Genomic DNA, 16,244 nt, shown 5'->3' with positions numbered 1-16,244 from the left:
GGCATCATATTGATGAGATAATCCTGCCATTGTGCCTTTGAGCAAGGCACTTATCCCCTAACTGCTCGGGCGGGGGATCACCCTGTGCCCAGAGCTCTGTCCTACCCAGGAGTGTACTGTACTGTGTGTGTGTGTGTGTGTGTGTGTGTGTGTGTGTGTGTGCTGTCTCCGATTATTATATTATTGAACAATAATGATCATTTTAAAAGTCTACTTCCTCCCTCCTCCCCTTCTCACGTTCACACCTTCCGTCCACCTCTCATCTCACCTCCACCCTCTCACCACTCACTTCCTCTCCTCTCTCTCTCCTCCCCTCCTCTCTCTCTCCTCCCCTCCTCTCTCTCTCCTCCACCACCACAATCACACAAACCTTCTGCTGCATATTTACCCACATGTATCTACAGATAACTCTCACTGCAGCAACACCGTGCGACCCTGTTGTCTCTTTGTGTGTGTGTGTGTGCAGAGTCCTGGCTGTGTCCGACCTCTGACCCCCAGCCTGATCAGGTGACTCAGAACAGTGCTGGCGCTGCCATGTGCACCATACAGGTACGTTATATTACACAACATGATGTCACATACACCTTTTACCTCCCTCTGTCATTTGCATCTGACTACCGGACAATGAATACAGAACCTTTGGTAGAAGAGTTTATGCATCATTGTTGGTCACATGACGTCACTATAAGTATTTAGAATACTATCAATATTATAAATTCTGAACTACGTACTTTAACACTAGAACAGCCGTGTCTATTGTACCTACTATAAGAGCCGCCTCGGGGGTCAAATGACCATAGTCTTCACAATGGGAAGCTGCTACTTACACACAACGACCACTAGTTGACTGCCTTGTAAATTAGCTTGTTTGTTTGTTGTACTTTTTCTAGGTTGAAAGTCTGTTTTAGCTGTAGTGGTCTAAAGATTTACCTGTGTTTTTGATTGTACCAGTAGGGAAATTAACAACAAAGTTTATTTTCCTTTCTATAACAGCTGACTTCAGTCAACGGAGCCCTGTGTATCATCAACCCGCTGTATCTCCACGAGCATGGTGATGACTGGCTCACACACCGACCAACCACCCCCCAGCACGCTCCTCGCCCAGCCAATCACAGGCGTGAGAGACGACTAAGCACGACAAGACCATGGGGAGGGGCGGGGCTACTTTACAAGAGAGCGATCTCATTGGACCAGGAACCCTGTAGTGCCAACTCGGACAGCTCAGGTACAGTTTGGCGCTCTGCCAAGAAATAATATTATTATACGTTGTTTTCAGGACAATACCTAGGTCCTTAGGTTCACTTTGACCGTCTCATAAGTTAGCCTCATAGTATAATTGCGTCATATTATGATAATTAAGTCATATTTTGGCCAAATTGAGATATCTGCCTCACTATCTGCCCAAGTCATCTATTTGACATAGGCATTTGTGACACTACATACAAAGATGGCTCGGCTGACCACAAGTGAAGCATGACACAAGTGAAGCAATTATGCGGTGTTGCAGTATTTTGGCTTGACTAGTGAGTTTGTGTTGTGATTCTCAACAACGTTGAAACATAGTTCCGTGTTTCAAAAGAAAAGCCCGAACATTTTGATTGGTTGCCGACATGTGGACCAAAAGACTAGAACGTGTCACATGTTGGTGTGCTCACGTGTTCTATCCTTCTTTAGGGTCCACTGTAGTCCAAGCTGTCCAGAGTGCGCCACCTACCCCCACCCCCGCCCCTACAGGGGTGGTTCTGAGAAGGCCCAGTAGGGATGCTGCCACTGGCCCGCTGACGAGAACAGGGAGCCAGGGGGGGGGCAACACCAGGACCACCCCCCCTGGGAGCCCCACCACCCCCACCCCCACCCCCACCCCCTCCCGCCCCCCTACCCCCACCACCCCCTCCCGCCCCCTTTCTACTCCCACCAGGCCCCCGTTCAGCCCCGTCCTCCCCCACACCCCTCACCGGGTGTCCTGGATCGAGGATGGGGTGTGGCTGTCCCGGCCCCCCCCCTCCTCCATGCTCCACCCCCCCTCCCTGGAGTTGGACTCCCTGTCAATCAGCAGCGTGGAGGAGGAGGAGCCTGAGTCTCCTGGTGTCACAAGCCCCGCCCACTCCCACTCCTACCCCCAACAACGGTTGGCCGACAAGGTGAGTTTGTTGTTTTATTAGGATCCCCATTAGCTAATGCCATGACATTAGCTAGTCTTCCTGGAGTCCGTCTGTCTGTCTGCCTGCCTGTCTGCCTGTCTGCCTGTCTGCCTGTCTGCTTGTCTGCCTTTCTGTCTGTTTGTTTATTAGGATCCCTTATGCCATGACATTAGCTAGTCTTCCTGGGGTCCGTCACAAAAATCATATTTGTACAATTATTGTCAACATTATATACATACAGACAATTGTAAACATTGTATACATACATACATCATAATAACAAAAGAAAGGAATGGGAAAAAAAAAAAAAAAATGGAAAATGAAAACAAAAGAAAATAAATGAAATAACAGATCAGCAAACAAGATAAATCATCTACTGTTCATTCAGAGATAATTGTATTTAATGCTCTTTTATTGTTTTCTTGAAAGTGCCTCTAGAATTAGTTTTACTAACATGCTTGGGTAAAGAGTTCCATCCTGTAATGGCCCTGTAAAGTACAGTAGATTTGAGTAGATTTGTCCTAGGTCTAGATGGTAAATCAAATCAAATCAAAATCAAATTTTATTTGTATAGCGCATTTCTTACAAGATGCAACTCAATGCGCTTCACACAATGAAAATGTTCAGTCAATCAGTCAATCAATCAATCAATACTGACAGAGCCGCGAGCAGGCAAAAGTAAAAAACCTGTATACTATGTAGCCAGGAAAAATTCCCTTGCAGCCCTCTACCAATAGAGCGACTACTAGCCAGTTTGCTTACCAGTACCCAGCGGTCCCCCAGGGGAGGCCAGGACCACCGGCACAAAGCAAGCAAGCAAGGGCAAAAACCTGTACACCATGTATCCAGGAAAAATTCCTTGCATATTATCGGCGTACACACTGTCCATAAATGTTGTGTTGTATTTGCATCGTTCTGCATCCAGTATGGTCACAGGTCCTGCCAAAAGAGAAACTTAAGCACAGTTATGATGCAACAACACAATAGAGACAATAAAGATGACAGCAATACAACCTGATGGTGGTCCTCCTGGTACACCCTTGTACCGGTTCCAGTACTGCTCTAGATGCTATTTGGAGCTGACAGTGCCTCATCAACACCCGGGTCCATTTTCCTGTCAGCACAAATCTCAAAACACGAGTATGGTGTAATGGCCTAGTGATCCTAGTTCTATAATGTCCAATGTCTCCCTTAGTATCAAAAGGCGACATTGAATAAGTAGGTTTTGAGGTCACGCTTAAAAATGTCCTGAGTTTTAGACAACCTCAGGCCCTCAGGTAGGGTGTTCCACAATCTAGGAGCATATATGCTAAAAGCTGATCCTCCAAATCTCTTTGTCCTAGCCTCTGGCACTGTTAAAAGTAAGAGTAATTTATGTCATTCCTGAAGAAGATCAGAAGACTGGAATGTCTATTTAATCTATAATTATAATTATAAATAGTAATCTATTTTCTACAGGAAGCCATGCGAGATTTCTATGCATTTCCAAAACATTTTTGAACAGTGGAGAGCTAATCTAGCAGCTTTGTTTTGAGCGATTTGTAGTTTTCTTAGATGTTTCTTAGCTGCAGATGACCACATGACTGGACAGTAATCAAGGTGTTCTCAATCCAAGGTGAAGAACCGTCTCTCGGCCGTGGGCCAGGCCATCAGCGGGTGGGTGTGTCCCCAGAAGAGGCTGACCAATCGGGTGCTGGAGCTGAGCGAGAGGAAGGGCGGGGTCTTCGCGGAGGCGGTGAAGGGGTTCACGGAGCAGGCTCTGAGTGCCAGGGTCGATGCTGGGGCGGACACAGGGGCCGCAGAGTTCTTACAGGACGTGCGTGTGGCTCTCACGGCTGTGAAAGAGACACTGCTGGACTGCCCTGAGGTGAACGTCCTCATAGACAGCATGACAGACACGCCAGACTGGGAGCTGGGTGAGTGACTTCCTGTGTGAGTGACTTGCTGTGTGAGTGACTTCCTGTGTCAGCGACTTCCTGTGTGAGTGACTTCCTGTGTGAGTGACTTCCTGTGGAGTTACTTCCTGTGTGAGTGACTTATTCCTGTGGAGTGACTTCCTGTGTGAGTAACTTCTTCCTGTGGAGTGACTAACGCCCAAAATGTAAAATGTTCCCCCCTCTCAGACGTCATGCTGGAGCTCTCTTTACACAAAGTGGCCCTCAAGCCCATCGCGGGCCACCTCTACGCCTGCCTCCAGACCTGCCGTTGCCATGACGGCAGCCTGCAGAGTCTCCGTGACAACCAGCGCCTGCTGGAGGGGAGCGGCGTGGAGGAGCTGGACGGCACGGCGGGGGCGGGGGTTCCCGACCCCCCCAACCTGGAGAGGATCCAGCAGAGGTGGGCGGCCATGCACCGCGCCTACTCCCCCAGCAGGAAGGTCCAGGGGCTGCTGAAGGTCTGCAAGAGCATCTACCACAGCATGAGCGCTAACGCTAGCCCTGGTAGGTGGCGTTGTGGATTTCATTGTTCTTAGTAGATTTAGATTTAGATTTAGATTTAGATTTTAGATTTAGATTTAGATTTAGATTTAGACCTTCTTGTGATTTTTTTCTAAAAGTTTTTTTTTTTTTTTCCTTTCCTAACACCAGGGGAGCCACCCCTCCTAAATTTCGTTGTTTGGTACCTGTACTGTAGCAATGACAATAAAGTCCATTCATTCATTCATAGTAGTAATATAAAAGCACAAAGAGCTTAAATCAACTGACTCAAATGAGGCCTTTTATTAAGCAAAGTTACAGCAGCTCAGAGAGAAAGTAGCAGAGTCAAAAACACACGGGACACATATTTATAGAAGTGACCGTGGTCATGAGATCACTATTCTTGGGAACCAATTATATCACGCATAGTATACTGCCGAGAGGCCTTAGCAGCATAGGCCTGTATGGCAACGGAGCCCTCTCCCTACCAATCTCAAGCCTGGTGGAGGAGTACAAATGTGCCAAATCAAGGCTGGAATTGACTCTCACAGAATCCCGGGATCCATTCGTCAGAGGTGCTGCTCCAATCCTAGCAACGGGGAGGAAATGGAAGCCATCTGCAGCAGTTGCGGTGGCAAAGACCGCCCTCAGACACCGGGATATAGTGGGGCATGTCCAACATGGCAGAGGGGGCCTTGGCTTGGAAACAACAACACCCACATGGCAAAAGGCTACTCCAACCGAACGGCGGAAGATGGTGGGTGAGGAGGTGCGCCACCAGGAGGAAGCAGCCAGGTGCGCCAAGGCAGTCTCCCAAGCCCAGCAAGGCCGCTGGATGAAGTGGGAGAGCGTGGAGAGGAGGAAAATCACGTGGAACGAGCTGTGGAGCATGGAGTCTAATAGGCTAAGTTTCATCATCAGAGCCACATATGATGTCCTGCCCTCTCCTACCAACCTACATCTCTGGTATGGAGAGGACCCAGCCTGTCTCCAGTGTGCAGCCCCAGCAACCCTCAAACACATCTTGGTGGGTTGCAAGACCAGTCTAACTCAAGGAAGATACACCTGGCGCCACAACCAAGTGCTAAAGTGCTTGGCTGCCGAACTTGAGCACAAGAGGGTAACCACCAACGCCATGCCTCTAAATGCCCAGACTACCTTTCCACGGAAAACAACCTTCATCCGGGAAGGGGAGAAACAGCGGACCAAGCCATCACCTCCAGACTCAGGCCCACTGAACGCAGCCCGGGATTGGGAAATGCGGGTAGACCTCAGCCAGAGGCTCACCTTCCCACCCGAAATTGCAGTGACCAACCTGCGCCCAGACCTAGTCCTCTGGTCCAAGTCCTGCCGGCGTGTCTTCATCGTAGAACTGACGGTCCCATGGGAGGAGGCCATCGATGAGGCATTCGAACGGAAGAGGCTGCGGTATGCCAACTTAGCACTCGAAGCAGAGGGCCGGGGCTGGAACGTGAAGGTGTGGCCAGTGGAGGTGGGCTGCAGAGGCTTTGTAGCCAGCTCCACCACAAGGCTCCTGAGGGCAGTAGGGATCAGAGGACAGGCCCAACGGAAGGCAATCAGAGAACTGTCCACTGCAGCAGAACGGAGCAGTCACTGGCTGTGGCTGAAACGTAGGGACCCAACATGGGCTCCCAAATGACCACGTGGTGCCACCGTGCGACGGTGTGATCAGCCTGTGGTGGGCCAACCTCGGCAGAGGGTGTCTTGTGATAACTGGCCGAAACACCCAATGAGGTCGGGGACCACAACTGAAGATGTGTCGTACTGGTGGCACCAGGTGATCATTGCCAAATTCCACTCCACCCAAGAGGACATCTCCAACTCCACTCAATTGTTGTGCTGAATATTTAGGGATTTTAACAACCAGTCCTATTAAGAATCCTATGTTCTTTTTTTTCACTTTATTCTTTTTCCCTTAGTATTATAGTATGATATATTATTATCATTCTAAGGAAAAAAAATAAAGTGAAAAAAGGGGGGAAAAGAACATAGTATACTGCAGAGTATACTATGTACTGCAGACTATACTAGTATACTATGTTCTTTAAAAAAAAAAATATATATATAATCTTCACTTTATTCTTTTCCCCTTAGTATTATAGTATGATATAGTATAGTATGATATATTATTATCATACTAAGGAAAAAAAAAAAAGTGAAAAAAACGGAAAAAAAGAACATAGTATACTATTTAAAAATGTTTCCTTAGTATGATAGTATGATATATTATTATTATACTATCATACTAAGGATATATTATTATCATACTAAGGAAAAAAAAAGTGAAAATAACAGAAAAAAAGAACATAGAACTATGTTCTTTCTTTTCCTTTTTTTTCACTTCCTTTTTTTTCTTTAGTATGATCTTTTTTTTCTTTAGTATGATCGTATGATATAGTATAGTATGATATATTATTATTATACTATCATACTAAGGATATATTATTATCATATATGTATATCATATGCCAGGCATCATGCCAGGCTGGTGTCAGGCACTAAAATGAGGGACCACATCTCCCCTGTCCTCATCTCCCTTCACTGGCTCCCAGTAAAGAAGAGAGTGAAGTTCAAGATCTGCACCTTTGTCTACAAAGCTCTCAACAGTCTCGCCCCACCCTACATCAAGGACCTCCTGGACCTGTCTTCCACCTCAAGGCCCAGGCTCAGGTCCGACGCCCAACTCAGCCTGAAGGTCCCCCGCACCAACCTCAAGAGGAAGGGTGACCGTGCCTTTGCGGTGATAGCACCGACCCTGTGGAACGCGCTCCCTTCCGCCATCAAGTCTGCCCCCACTCTGGACTCCTTTAGAGCCAAGTTAAAAACCCACCTCTTCGTCAATGATGTTCCCTAAGTCTACTCCCTATTTGTTGTAAATTGTATCCCTTGAGATGTTCGTTTAAGTAGTCTGTGTCTGTTTGCTTTCTGTGTTCCTTGTCCTTGTCCTTGTCTTTATCTGTTCCTTTACCCGGGCTGCGCCCCGGGCCGATGTAAAAGTTGGATGGGGGGCGCATTATAAATAAAATTAACATTAACATTAACATTAACATTAACATCATACTAAGGAAAAATAAATAAAGTGAAGTTATTTTTTCATACAGCTCCCATGCCACTCTCAACATCAAGGCAAACCTCATGTGCGTACCATCCATTGGCACAATGGACAGTATAACATCACGTCCCGTGTTTCATGATTCTGAATATCTGGAATCGTCCAGTGACCCCTGTGAAAGGACAGCTGACAACATAGGAAAGTCTGTGTGACGGCTTGGAGAGACAGCTGACTGGAGGGAATAGACCCCACTGGGGCTGTCATGGGCTAGCTACCCATGGCGGCAGTCTCCGACGCTGTTTCAGTTTGTTGAAGACACCCGCCAAATGCTACAGAAAGTCAACAAAGAAACATACCCCTAGAGCCTGCGAGAGCGGGGGCGCAAGATGGCTCAACGATTGACAACACGGCTACAGACCCAGGAACGGACACGACTACGAGCACGAACACGGCACACGAGACAACCGCAGCAGCAGCAGGACACTCACTTCAGGTGTGCACCTGTGGTTGGGAAAAAATGACATCAGCCAGGGGGTTGAAGATCCACCAAGGAAAGAAAGGGTGCTTGAGAAAGCAGAGACAAGGGCCTCACATTGACCAGTACTTCTTACGAAGCAACCAGTCAAATCAGTCGATTGAAGCACAGCGACGGGACAAAAACCAAAGTTCGCAGAGCATCAGCACCCCTGTCACTGAGGAGGATAATACAAGCACAGAAATGCCGGTGGAGGAACCTACCCAACCACAGAGACCTCCCAAGGAGGAAAAGATCAAAGGGCACAGACCGAGTGTGAAGTGGCCCAAAGCTGTTGAAAAGAGAGAGTGGGAAACAGTCAACAACGACCTGATAAAAATCCTGGAGCAACAAGTGGGCACAGCAGAGAAAAAGCTTGACCGGATCGGCGATATCATCTACCACTACGGAGAAGAGCGCTTTGGAGTGAACATTAGGAGAAGTGACAAAGCAACACCAGCGCCAGCCAAATCCAGGAGGCAGCAAGAGATCGAAAGACTGGTCAGAGAGAGAAGGCAGCTGAGAAAGCAGTGGAAGAAGGCCTCTGATGCAGAGAGAGAAGGTCTCATGCTACTCCAGGGGGACATCAAATGCCGGTTGGCAACCTTGCGAAGAGCGGAGAACTTGAGGAAACTTCGCAAGAGGAAGGAACACACAAGAACACGGTTCTATAAAAACCCCTTCAAGTTCGTCAAAGATCTCTTCGTTAAGGAAAAAAGCGGAATCCTGAAAACTCCAAAGCAGGAACTTGAAGAACATCTGGAAAAGGTCCACCAGGACACAAAAAGGCACGAACAGCTAGCCATCCCACATGACATCCCACCTATTCAACCTCCTGATGTCAACCTGGAGACTGGCCCTCCAAAATGGAAGGAAGTAGAGAATACAATACGGCGCGCAAGATCAGCATCAGCCCCTGGCCCGAATGGAGTACCGTATAAGCTCTACAAGAACGCACCAGATGTTCTATATTTGGAGGCTCATGAGGATAGTGTGGCAGAAGGGAATAATACCTAAGGCGTGGCGAAGGGCGGGAGGTGTGCTAATTCCCAAGGAGAAGGATGCGACAGACATCAGTCAATTCCGGCCAATCTGCCTTCTCAACGTTGAAGGGAAAATCTTTTTCAGCATAATAGCACAGAGGCTGTCCACCTACCTGGTGAAGAACAAGTACGTCGATACATCCGTACAGAAGGCCGGCATTCCTGGGTTCTCTGGTTGCTTGGAGCATACCAGTATGATCTGGCACCAGATCCAAGCAGCAAAGAAGGACAAAAGAGACCTCCATGTCATCTTCCTTGACCTGGCCAATGCCTTTGGCTCAGTTCCCCATAACCTCCTCTGGGAATCCTTCGACTTTTTCCACGTTCCATCATCCATCACTACCCTAGTAAAAGCCTACTTCGAAGACCTGCAACTGTGCTTCACAACAGCCGACTTCACAACATCATGGCAGCGCATAGAAGTAGGCATCATGGCAGGCTGTACAATCTCACCCCTGGCCTTCACAATGGCCATGGAGGTCATCATCAGGGCCTCAAGATGGGTGGTCGGGGGTGAGCGAACTAAGAACGGGATCCGCCTTCCACCTATCCGAGCATACATGGATGACATGACCACTCTGACCACTACTGCAGCATGCACCAGGCGGCTACTTGGAAAACTGCAGGAGAACATCAAGTGGGCCCGGATGAAAATCAAGCCGAGCAAGTCACGAAGCATTTCTATAGTCAAGGGAGAGCTTAAAAACGTGAAGTTCTGTATTGGGGACGACCCAATACCAACAGTGTTAGAGCAACCTGTAAAAAGCCTGGGTAGATGGTACAACGCAAGCCTCAGGGACAAAGACCAAGTGCAGCAGCTAAGGCAGGACATCACCAACAGTCTGGAAAACATCAACAAGACCCTACTGCCAGGGAAGCTCAAGCTCTGGTGCCTGCAATTTGGACTTCTCCCTCGGGTAATGTGGCCACTCACTATCTATGAGGTCCCAATAACAACTGTGGAGAAGATGGAGCGAACCATAACTTCATATGTGAAGGAATGGCTCGGTGTCCCACACTGTCTGACCAACATCGGCCTCTATGGAAAAGGGGTCCTTGAACTACCCATCACGAGCCTCACCGAAGAGTACAAGTGCTCTAAAGTAAGACTCCAGATGACGTTGAAGGATTCCAGAGACCAGACCATCAGCAATGCTGTACCACCCCTTATAACTGGACGGAAATGGACACCATCTGACGCGGTGCAGCATGCTACGTCAGCCCTGAGGCACAATGACATCGTGGGGCATGTCCAGCTGGGAAGAGGAGGCTTTGGCCTTGCAGCAAGTAAACCAACTTGGCGTAAGGCCTCAACATCAGAGAGGAGGAAAATGGTGGTCGAGGAGGTGCGCCGTCAGGAGGAGGCTGAAAGAAGCGCGAAGGCCGTCTCTCTTGCAAAGCAGGGACAATGGATGAGGTGGGAAGGTCTGGAAAGGAGAAAGCTCAGCTGGAGGGAGCTCTGGGGAATGGAGGCAAGCAACATCAGCTTCATCATCAGAGCTACCTATGATGTGCTCCCATCTCCAAAGAACCTTCACCAGTGGTATGGTGAGGACCCAACCTGTGCCCTCTGCCCAACTCCAGCGACTCTCAAACACATCTTGTCCGGTTGTAAGACCAGCCTCACACAAGGCCGCTACACCTGGAGGCACAACCAGGTCCTCAAGAGCCTGGCAGCAGCTCTTGAGAGCAAGAGGAATACCACCAACTCCTTGCCCTTGAAAACAACCAATTCCATCACGGCACCAACATTCATCCGAGAGGGACAGAAAAAGTCCAACCATCCTCCAACCAAACCAGAAGCTGGACAGCTAGCCATGGCCCGGGATTGGAAGATGCTAGTCGATATTGGCCAGCAACTAATCTTTCCACCCGAGATTGCAGCCACCACCCTTAGACCAGACTTGGTACTCTGGGCCCCTTCACTGAAGTCTGTTTACATCATAGAGCTCACAGTCCCGTGGGAGAATTCAGCTGAAGAGGCCTATGAGCGCAAGAAACTGCGCTACACAGAACTGGCAGCAGACGCTCAACAACGAGGATGGAAGGCAAAAGTCTATCCGGGTGAAGTGGGATGCAGAGGTTTCGTGGCTTCTTCCACCATTAGGCTGCTGAAAGACCTTGGCATCCATGGACAGGCTCTGCGACAGACAATTAGATCACTCTCTGAAGCGGCCGAAAGAAGCAGCCAGTGGATATGGATCAAGCGGAAGGACCCTTGCTGGGCTCAAAGAACAGCAACATGACCCGCTCACTAATCCCCCCCTACCCCCACTCCCACTTGAGAACCCAGGTCAGAACCCTCCAGGAGGAGGGTGAACAAGGTATGCGGTCAGCTCTAGGCCTGACTCAGGGAAGAGGACACCCCTGCCTTGCATAGTCCCGTGGGCTGCGCCATTTAAACAACCAGGCAATTCTCATGATTGGGCATGGGACACAAGCTCAGGCTTGATCACCCTGTAGCTGGCCGCCTTAGATGAGGGTGTCTAGTGTTGAAAAGGCCGAAACACCCCATGATTCAAAGGTACTCTACTGACGATGTGTCCCGAAATGTAACATCCTTCCCATGTCTGAGATACAGCTCCCATGCCACTCTCAACATCAAGGCAAACCTCATGTGCGTACCATCCATTGGCACAATGGACAGTATAACATCACGTCCCGTGTTTCATGATTCCTTAGTATGATAGTATAAAAAAGAACATAGTACACTGTTTTTTTCCCCTTTATTTTTTTTCCTTAGTATGATAGTATGATATAGTATAGTGTGATACATTATTATTATTATTCTATCATACTATGGATATATTATTATCATACTAAGGAAAAAAAATAAAGTTAAAACGTTTTTAAAAAATCCCTTTATTTATTTTTTCCTTAGTATGATAGTATAATAATAATAATATATCATACTATACTATATCATAATATAATACTAAGGGAAAAAATTATAAAGTGGGGAAAAAAGAACATAGTTCTCTATGTTCTTTTTTTCGTATTTTTTTCACTTTATTCATTTTTTCCTTAGTATTATAATAATATATCATACTATACTATGTTCTTTTTTTCACTTTTAATTTTTTTTCCTTTATTGTAATACAAAAGCACATGGACACACATGTATTATAGTATAGTATTTTTTATAAACATTTTTTTGTGACGCTTACTATATTACATCATACTACAACATACTATAATATACTATACTACAACATACTATACAACAACATATTATAACATACAATACTACAACATACTGTAATATACTATACTATATCATACTATACTACATCCTAGTATACTATCTTACTATACTATGTTATACGATACTTTATCATACTATACAGTAGGATGTTTTATAGTATGATATAATGTAGTTTGACATAGTGTCCATATACATTCACAGGAACAAATGCCAGCTCTACCTCCTGCACCACAGCTGCACCATATTGAAAATATATATTTTCTTCTTTTAGCTCTATACTCCCAACCGTTGAAATCAAACAATATGGAGTCAAAGTAGAGATTCTCAATATTTCTGTTTAATAGCATCCATCTAGTGTAGTGGTGGTGGTCTAGTGGATAGAGAGTGAGTTGGACTGTTGATCGGAAGGTTGTGAGTTCGGATCCCGCCTGAAACACCACCGCTAGTGTGCCCTTAAGTAAGGCATTTAGCCCTCAGCTACTCCAGGGGGAATGTCTCTGTAACTGCAAATTGCTTTAGATTAAAAGCATCTGCTAAATGGCTAATCCTAATCTCTACTCTTGTCCCCTCTCTCTTTCTTATGGTGGGGTGTATCAGGCTGTATTTTACACCTGATGCACATAGACCCGGGTAGTACTGGCAGAGAGAGAGAGAGACAGAGAGAGAGGGGGAGAGAGAGAGAGAGAAAGAAAGAGAGAGAGAGAGACAGAGTGAGAGGGGGAGAGAGAGAGAGAGAGGGGGGGAGAGAGAGAGAGAGAGAGGGGGGGAGAGACAGAGAGAGAGAGAGACAGAGAGAGAGAGAGAGATTTCCATCTCCAAATTCTGCCTGTAGGGAGTGACCCTCTCCTTCCCCCTCTCCTGCAGGTGTGGTGTACGGTGCTGATGACTTCCTGCCTTGCCTGACCTGGGTGATTCTGCGCAGCGACGTGGTGACGCTCCAGCTAGACATCGACTACATGATGGAGCTGCTGGACCCCACACAGCTGCAGGGAGAGGGTGAGTTAGACCCTACACAGCTGCAGGAAGAGGGTGAGTTAGACCCTACACAGCTGGAGGGAGAGGGTGAGTTAGACTGACCCTACACAGCTGCAGGGAGAGGGTGAGTTAGACCCTACACAGCTGCAGGGAGAGGGTGAGTTAGACTGACCCTACACAGCTGCAGGGAGAGGGTGAGTTAGACTGACCCTACACAGCTGCAGGGAGAGGGTGAGTTAGACTGACCCTACACAGCTGCAGGGAGAGGGTGAGTTAGACCCTACACAGCTGCAGGGAGAGGGTGAGTTAGACCCTACACAGCTGCAGGGAGAGGGTGAGTTAGACCCTACACAGCTGCAGGGAGAGGGTGAGTTAGACTGACCCTACACAGCTGCAGGGAGAGGGTGAGTTAGACTGACCCTACACAGCTGCAGGGAGAGGGTGAGGGAGGGTTTTTGTACATACCCATTCACACAACACACACACTCGCAAAGCATGCATATACACACGCAGACACAAACACACACGTGCGCACAAAAACACACAGCAACTAATAAACCTGCGCTAGACTGGACACTTATGGACTTTCCTCTCTCACTCACCTCTCTCTCTCTCCCACCCTATCTATCTTTCTCTCTCTCTCTCTCTCTTTCTATTTCCCTCCCTCCCTATCTATCTATCTATCTTTCTCTCTCTCTTTCTCTGTCCCTATCTATCTATCTATCTTTCTCTCTCTCTCTCTCTCTTTCTCTCTCCCTCCCTATCTATCTGTCTCTCTCTGTCTCTCTCTCTTTCTCTCTCTCTCCATCCATCTCTTGCTCCCCCCCACATTCCTCCCTCTCTCTCTCTCTCTCTCTGTCTCCCTCCCTATCTATCTTTCACTCTCTCTCTCTTTCCCTCTCTCTCTCTATCCATCTCTTGCTCCCCCCCACATCCCTCCCTCTCTCCCTCTCCCCCTCTCTCCCTCTCTCCCTATCTCTCTCCCTCCCTCCCCCTCTCTCTCCCTCCCTATCTCTCCCTCTCCCTCTCCCCCTCCCTCCCTCTCTCAGGTGGTTACTACCTGACGTCCGTCTACGCCTCCCTGTTCTACATCAGCAGCTTCCGCCCGCGTCTCAACACGCACCAGCTCAGCCCCGAGGCCCAGCAGTCTCTGAGCCAATGGCATCGCAGGCGCACCTTGCACTGCAACCAATCGCGACGCAGCAGGCAGCAGAGGAGCGCGCGCGGCCCCGGGTACGAGGAGAGGAGAGCTGAGAGCTCAGCCAGCAAAGAAGGGAAAACAGCGGTGGAGGAGGATAAGGAAACCGAGAGAAACATTGGGGGGAATGTGGTCGATTCTACGCAGTCGACCCCTTGTGGCGGTGGGGTTGAGTCAACGCACCTAGCTACGGAGGGTTTGACAGTGGTGAGGGAGGAGGAGGGGAGCGGAGCGGACGGACAGTTGGATGATCCCCCTGCTTGTTTTCAAAGAAGCCCACCTCAGGAGGAGGAGGTAGAGGAGGTGGTAGAGGAGGTGGGCGAGGCTCCGTTGGAGGAAGACAGAGCGACCGCAGAGAGACCTGAGGACCGCGGGAGGGAGGGGATAGAGGAGAGCACACAGAGGGTCGTGGAGGGGGGGGGTCTGACCGAGGCTGAGGGGGGGGCAGAGGGCGAAGGAGAAGGAAGGCCTACCAGTCTGTACAAGGTCCACTATGAGGCCCTCTGGACCACCAGGGAGACAAACACATAGGGCTCCGATGTGCACATGCAAAAATATGTATAACGCTTGAGGTTCGAATCCGAAAAATAAAAGAGTTGCAATGTAAATTAATGAAAGAACCCATATGCTGTTTTTATTTATTTTTTCATTTTATTTTTTCATTTTTCTAATTTTTTAATGTATTTTTCCTTTGCTTCATTGTGTTTTTGTATAAAGGAAAAAAAATGTTAATAAAAATGTTATTATAAAAAAAATGAATATGTATAGCGGGAGCAAAGTCGGCCATCTTTACTTTTTCTAATATTTCTTATTGAAGTGACGACAAATCCAATAGGAGTTTTAAAGTTTGTAATACTGCGTCTAGCGTTTCCATGATATGCATGGACATGTGTGGATGTGTATTATGAGTCGAACAGTGTTTTTTTTTGCTCTGCTCAACACTGTTTGTGCTAGAGATGTGTCTAGAGAGGCCTGTAGGGGGCGCTAGGCTATCATAGCTACCAGGAGCTGCCAGAGAGGCTGTTGGCTGTTCCCATGGCGATAGCACAGGCCTGGCAGAGCATCACCAGAGAAGATACACAGCATCTGGTGGGGTCAATGGGTCGCAGACTTCAGGCTGTTATTGCAGGCAAAGGATTGTCCTCCAAATACTAAACATTAGTTGCTTAATTTTGACATCATATTAATCTGCCCCATTTACTTTTGGTGCCCTAAAATAGATTTGTCATTTCTAAATGATGAAACCAATATGTACACAAATACCGTCAAATAACATCTGAGAATCTATACATTAACATCATAGTTAAATTAATTGCTTGATTTAAAAATGAAATCTCTTGGAGTATAAAGCCAAAAGAAGAAAGTGAATGCTTCACTGTCCCATGACTTACACAGAACACTGCAGGTGGGAATTGCGTAAAGTGTCGCTGTCGATGTGTGACCCTGTTTCTTGACTGTGCGACTTTCAAACTTTGGTACCATGGGAAGGGAAATGCGATGCAAAAACAGAATAAAGTATTATTTCATCGTCAGGACTTTTCCTTTGGATTCTCAGGGTGACCACTAGGTAGCAGTGTCACACCTCTGTAGTCTGTGTGTGGGTAGTTTGCAGTAGGTAGTCATGTTGAGGACCACACAGAAGAGGAGGATATCTGAGAAAGGAAAGCAAATGCTTTAG

At 47.6% G+C, this 16,244-nt stretch overlaps 1 protein-coding gene across 1 annotated transcript in view; it reads left to right on the top strand.

The window, feature by feature from the left end:
• The window catches only part of rinl (Ras and Rab interactor-like), a gene marked incomplete at both ends in the record, with an annotated part of 19,290 nt that extends 4,193 nt beyond the window's left edge, over positions 1-15,097 (top strand). Inside the window, 8 exons of the mRNA XM_080526629.1 lie at positions 467-549; positions 994-1,225; positions 1,675-1,750; positions 1,919-2,141; positions 3,757-4,057; positions 4,265-4,582; positions 13,258-13,389; positions 14,418-15,097. Coding sequence (XP_080382755.1) covers positions 467-549; positions 994-1,225; positions 1,675-1,750; positions 1,919-2,141; positions 3,757-4,057; positions 4,265-4,582; positions 13,258-13,389; positions 14,418-15,097 — 2,045 coding nt within the window. The remainder of the gene's footprint in view (positions 1-466; positions 550-993; positions 1,226-1,674; positions 1,751-1,918; positions 2,142-3,756; positions 4,058-4,264; positions 4,583-13,257; positions 13,390-14,417) is intronic.
• Positions 15,098-16,244: the final 1,147 nt, after the last annotated feature.

Source organism: Nansenia antarctica, assembly GCF_963989245.1.
Source record: "Nansenia antarctica genome assembly, chromosome: 1".
NCBI classification, from domain to species: Eukaryota; Metazoa; Chordata; class Actinopteri; order Argentiniformes; family Microstomatidae; genus Nansenia; species Nansenia antarctica.
This window is presented reverse-complemented; position numbering and strand designations above follow the sequence as displayed.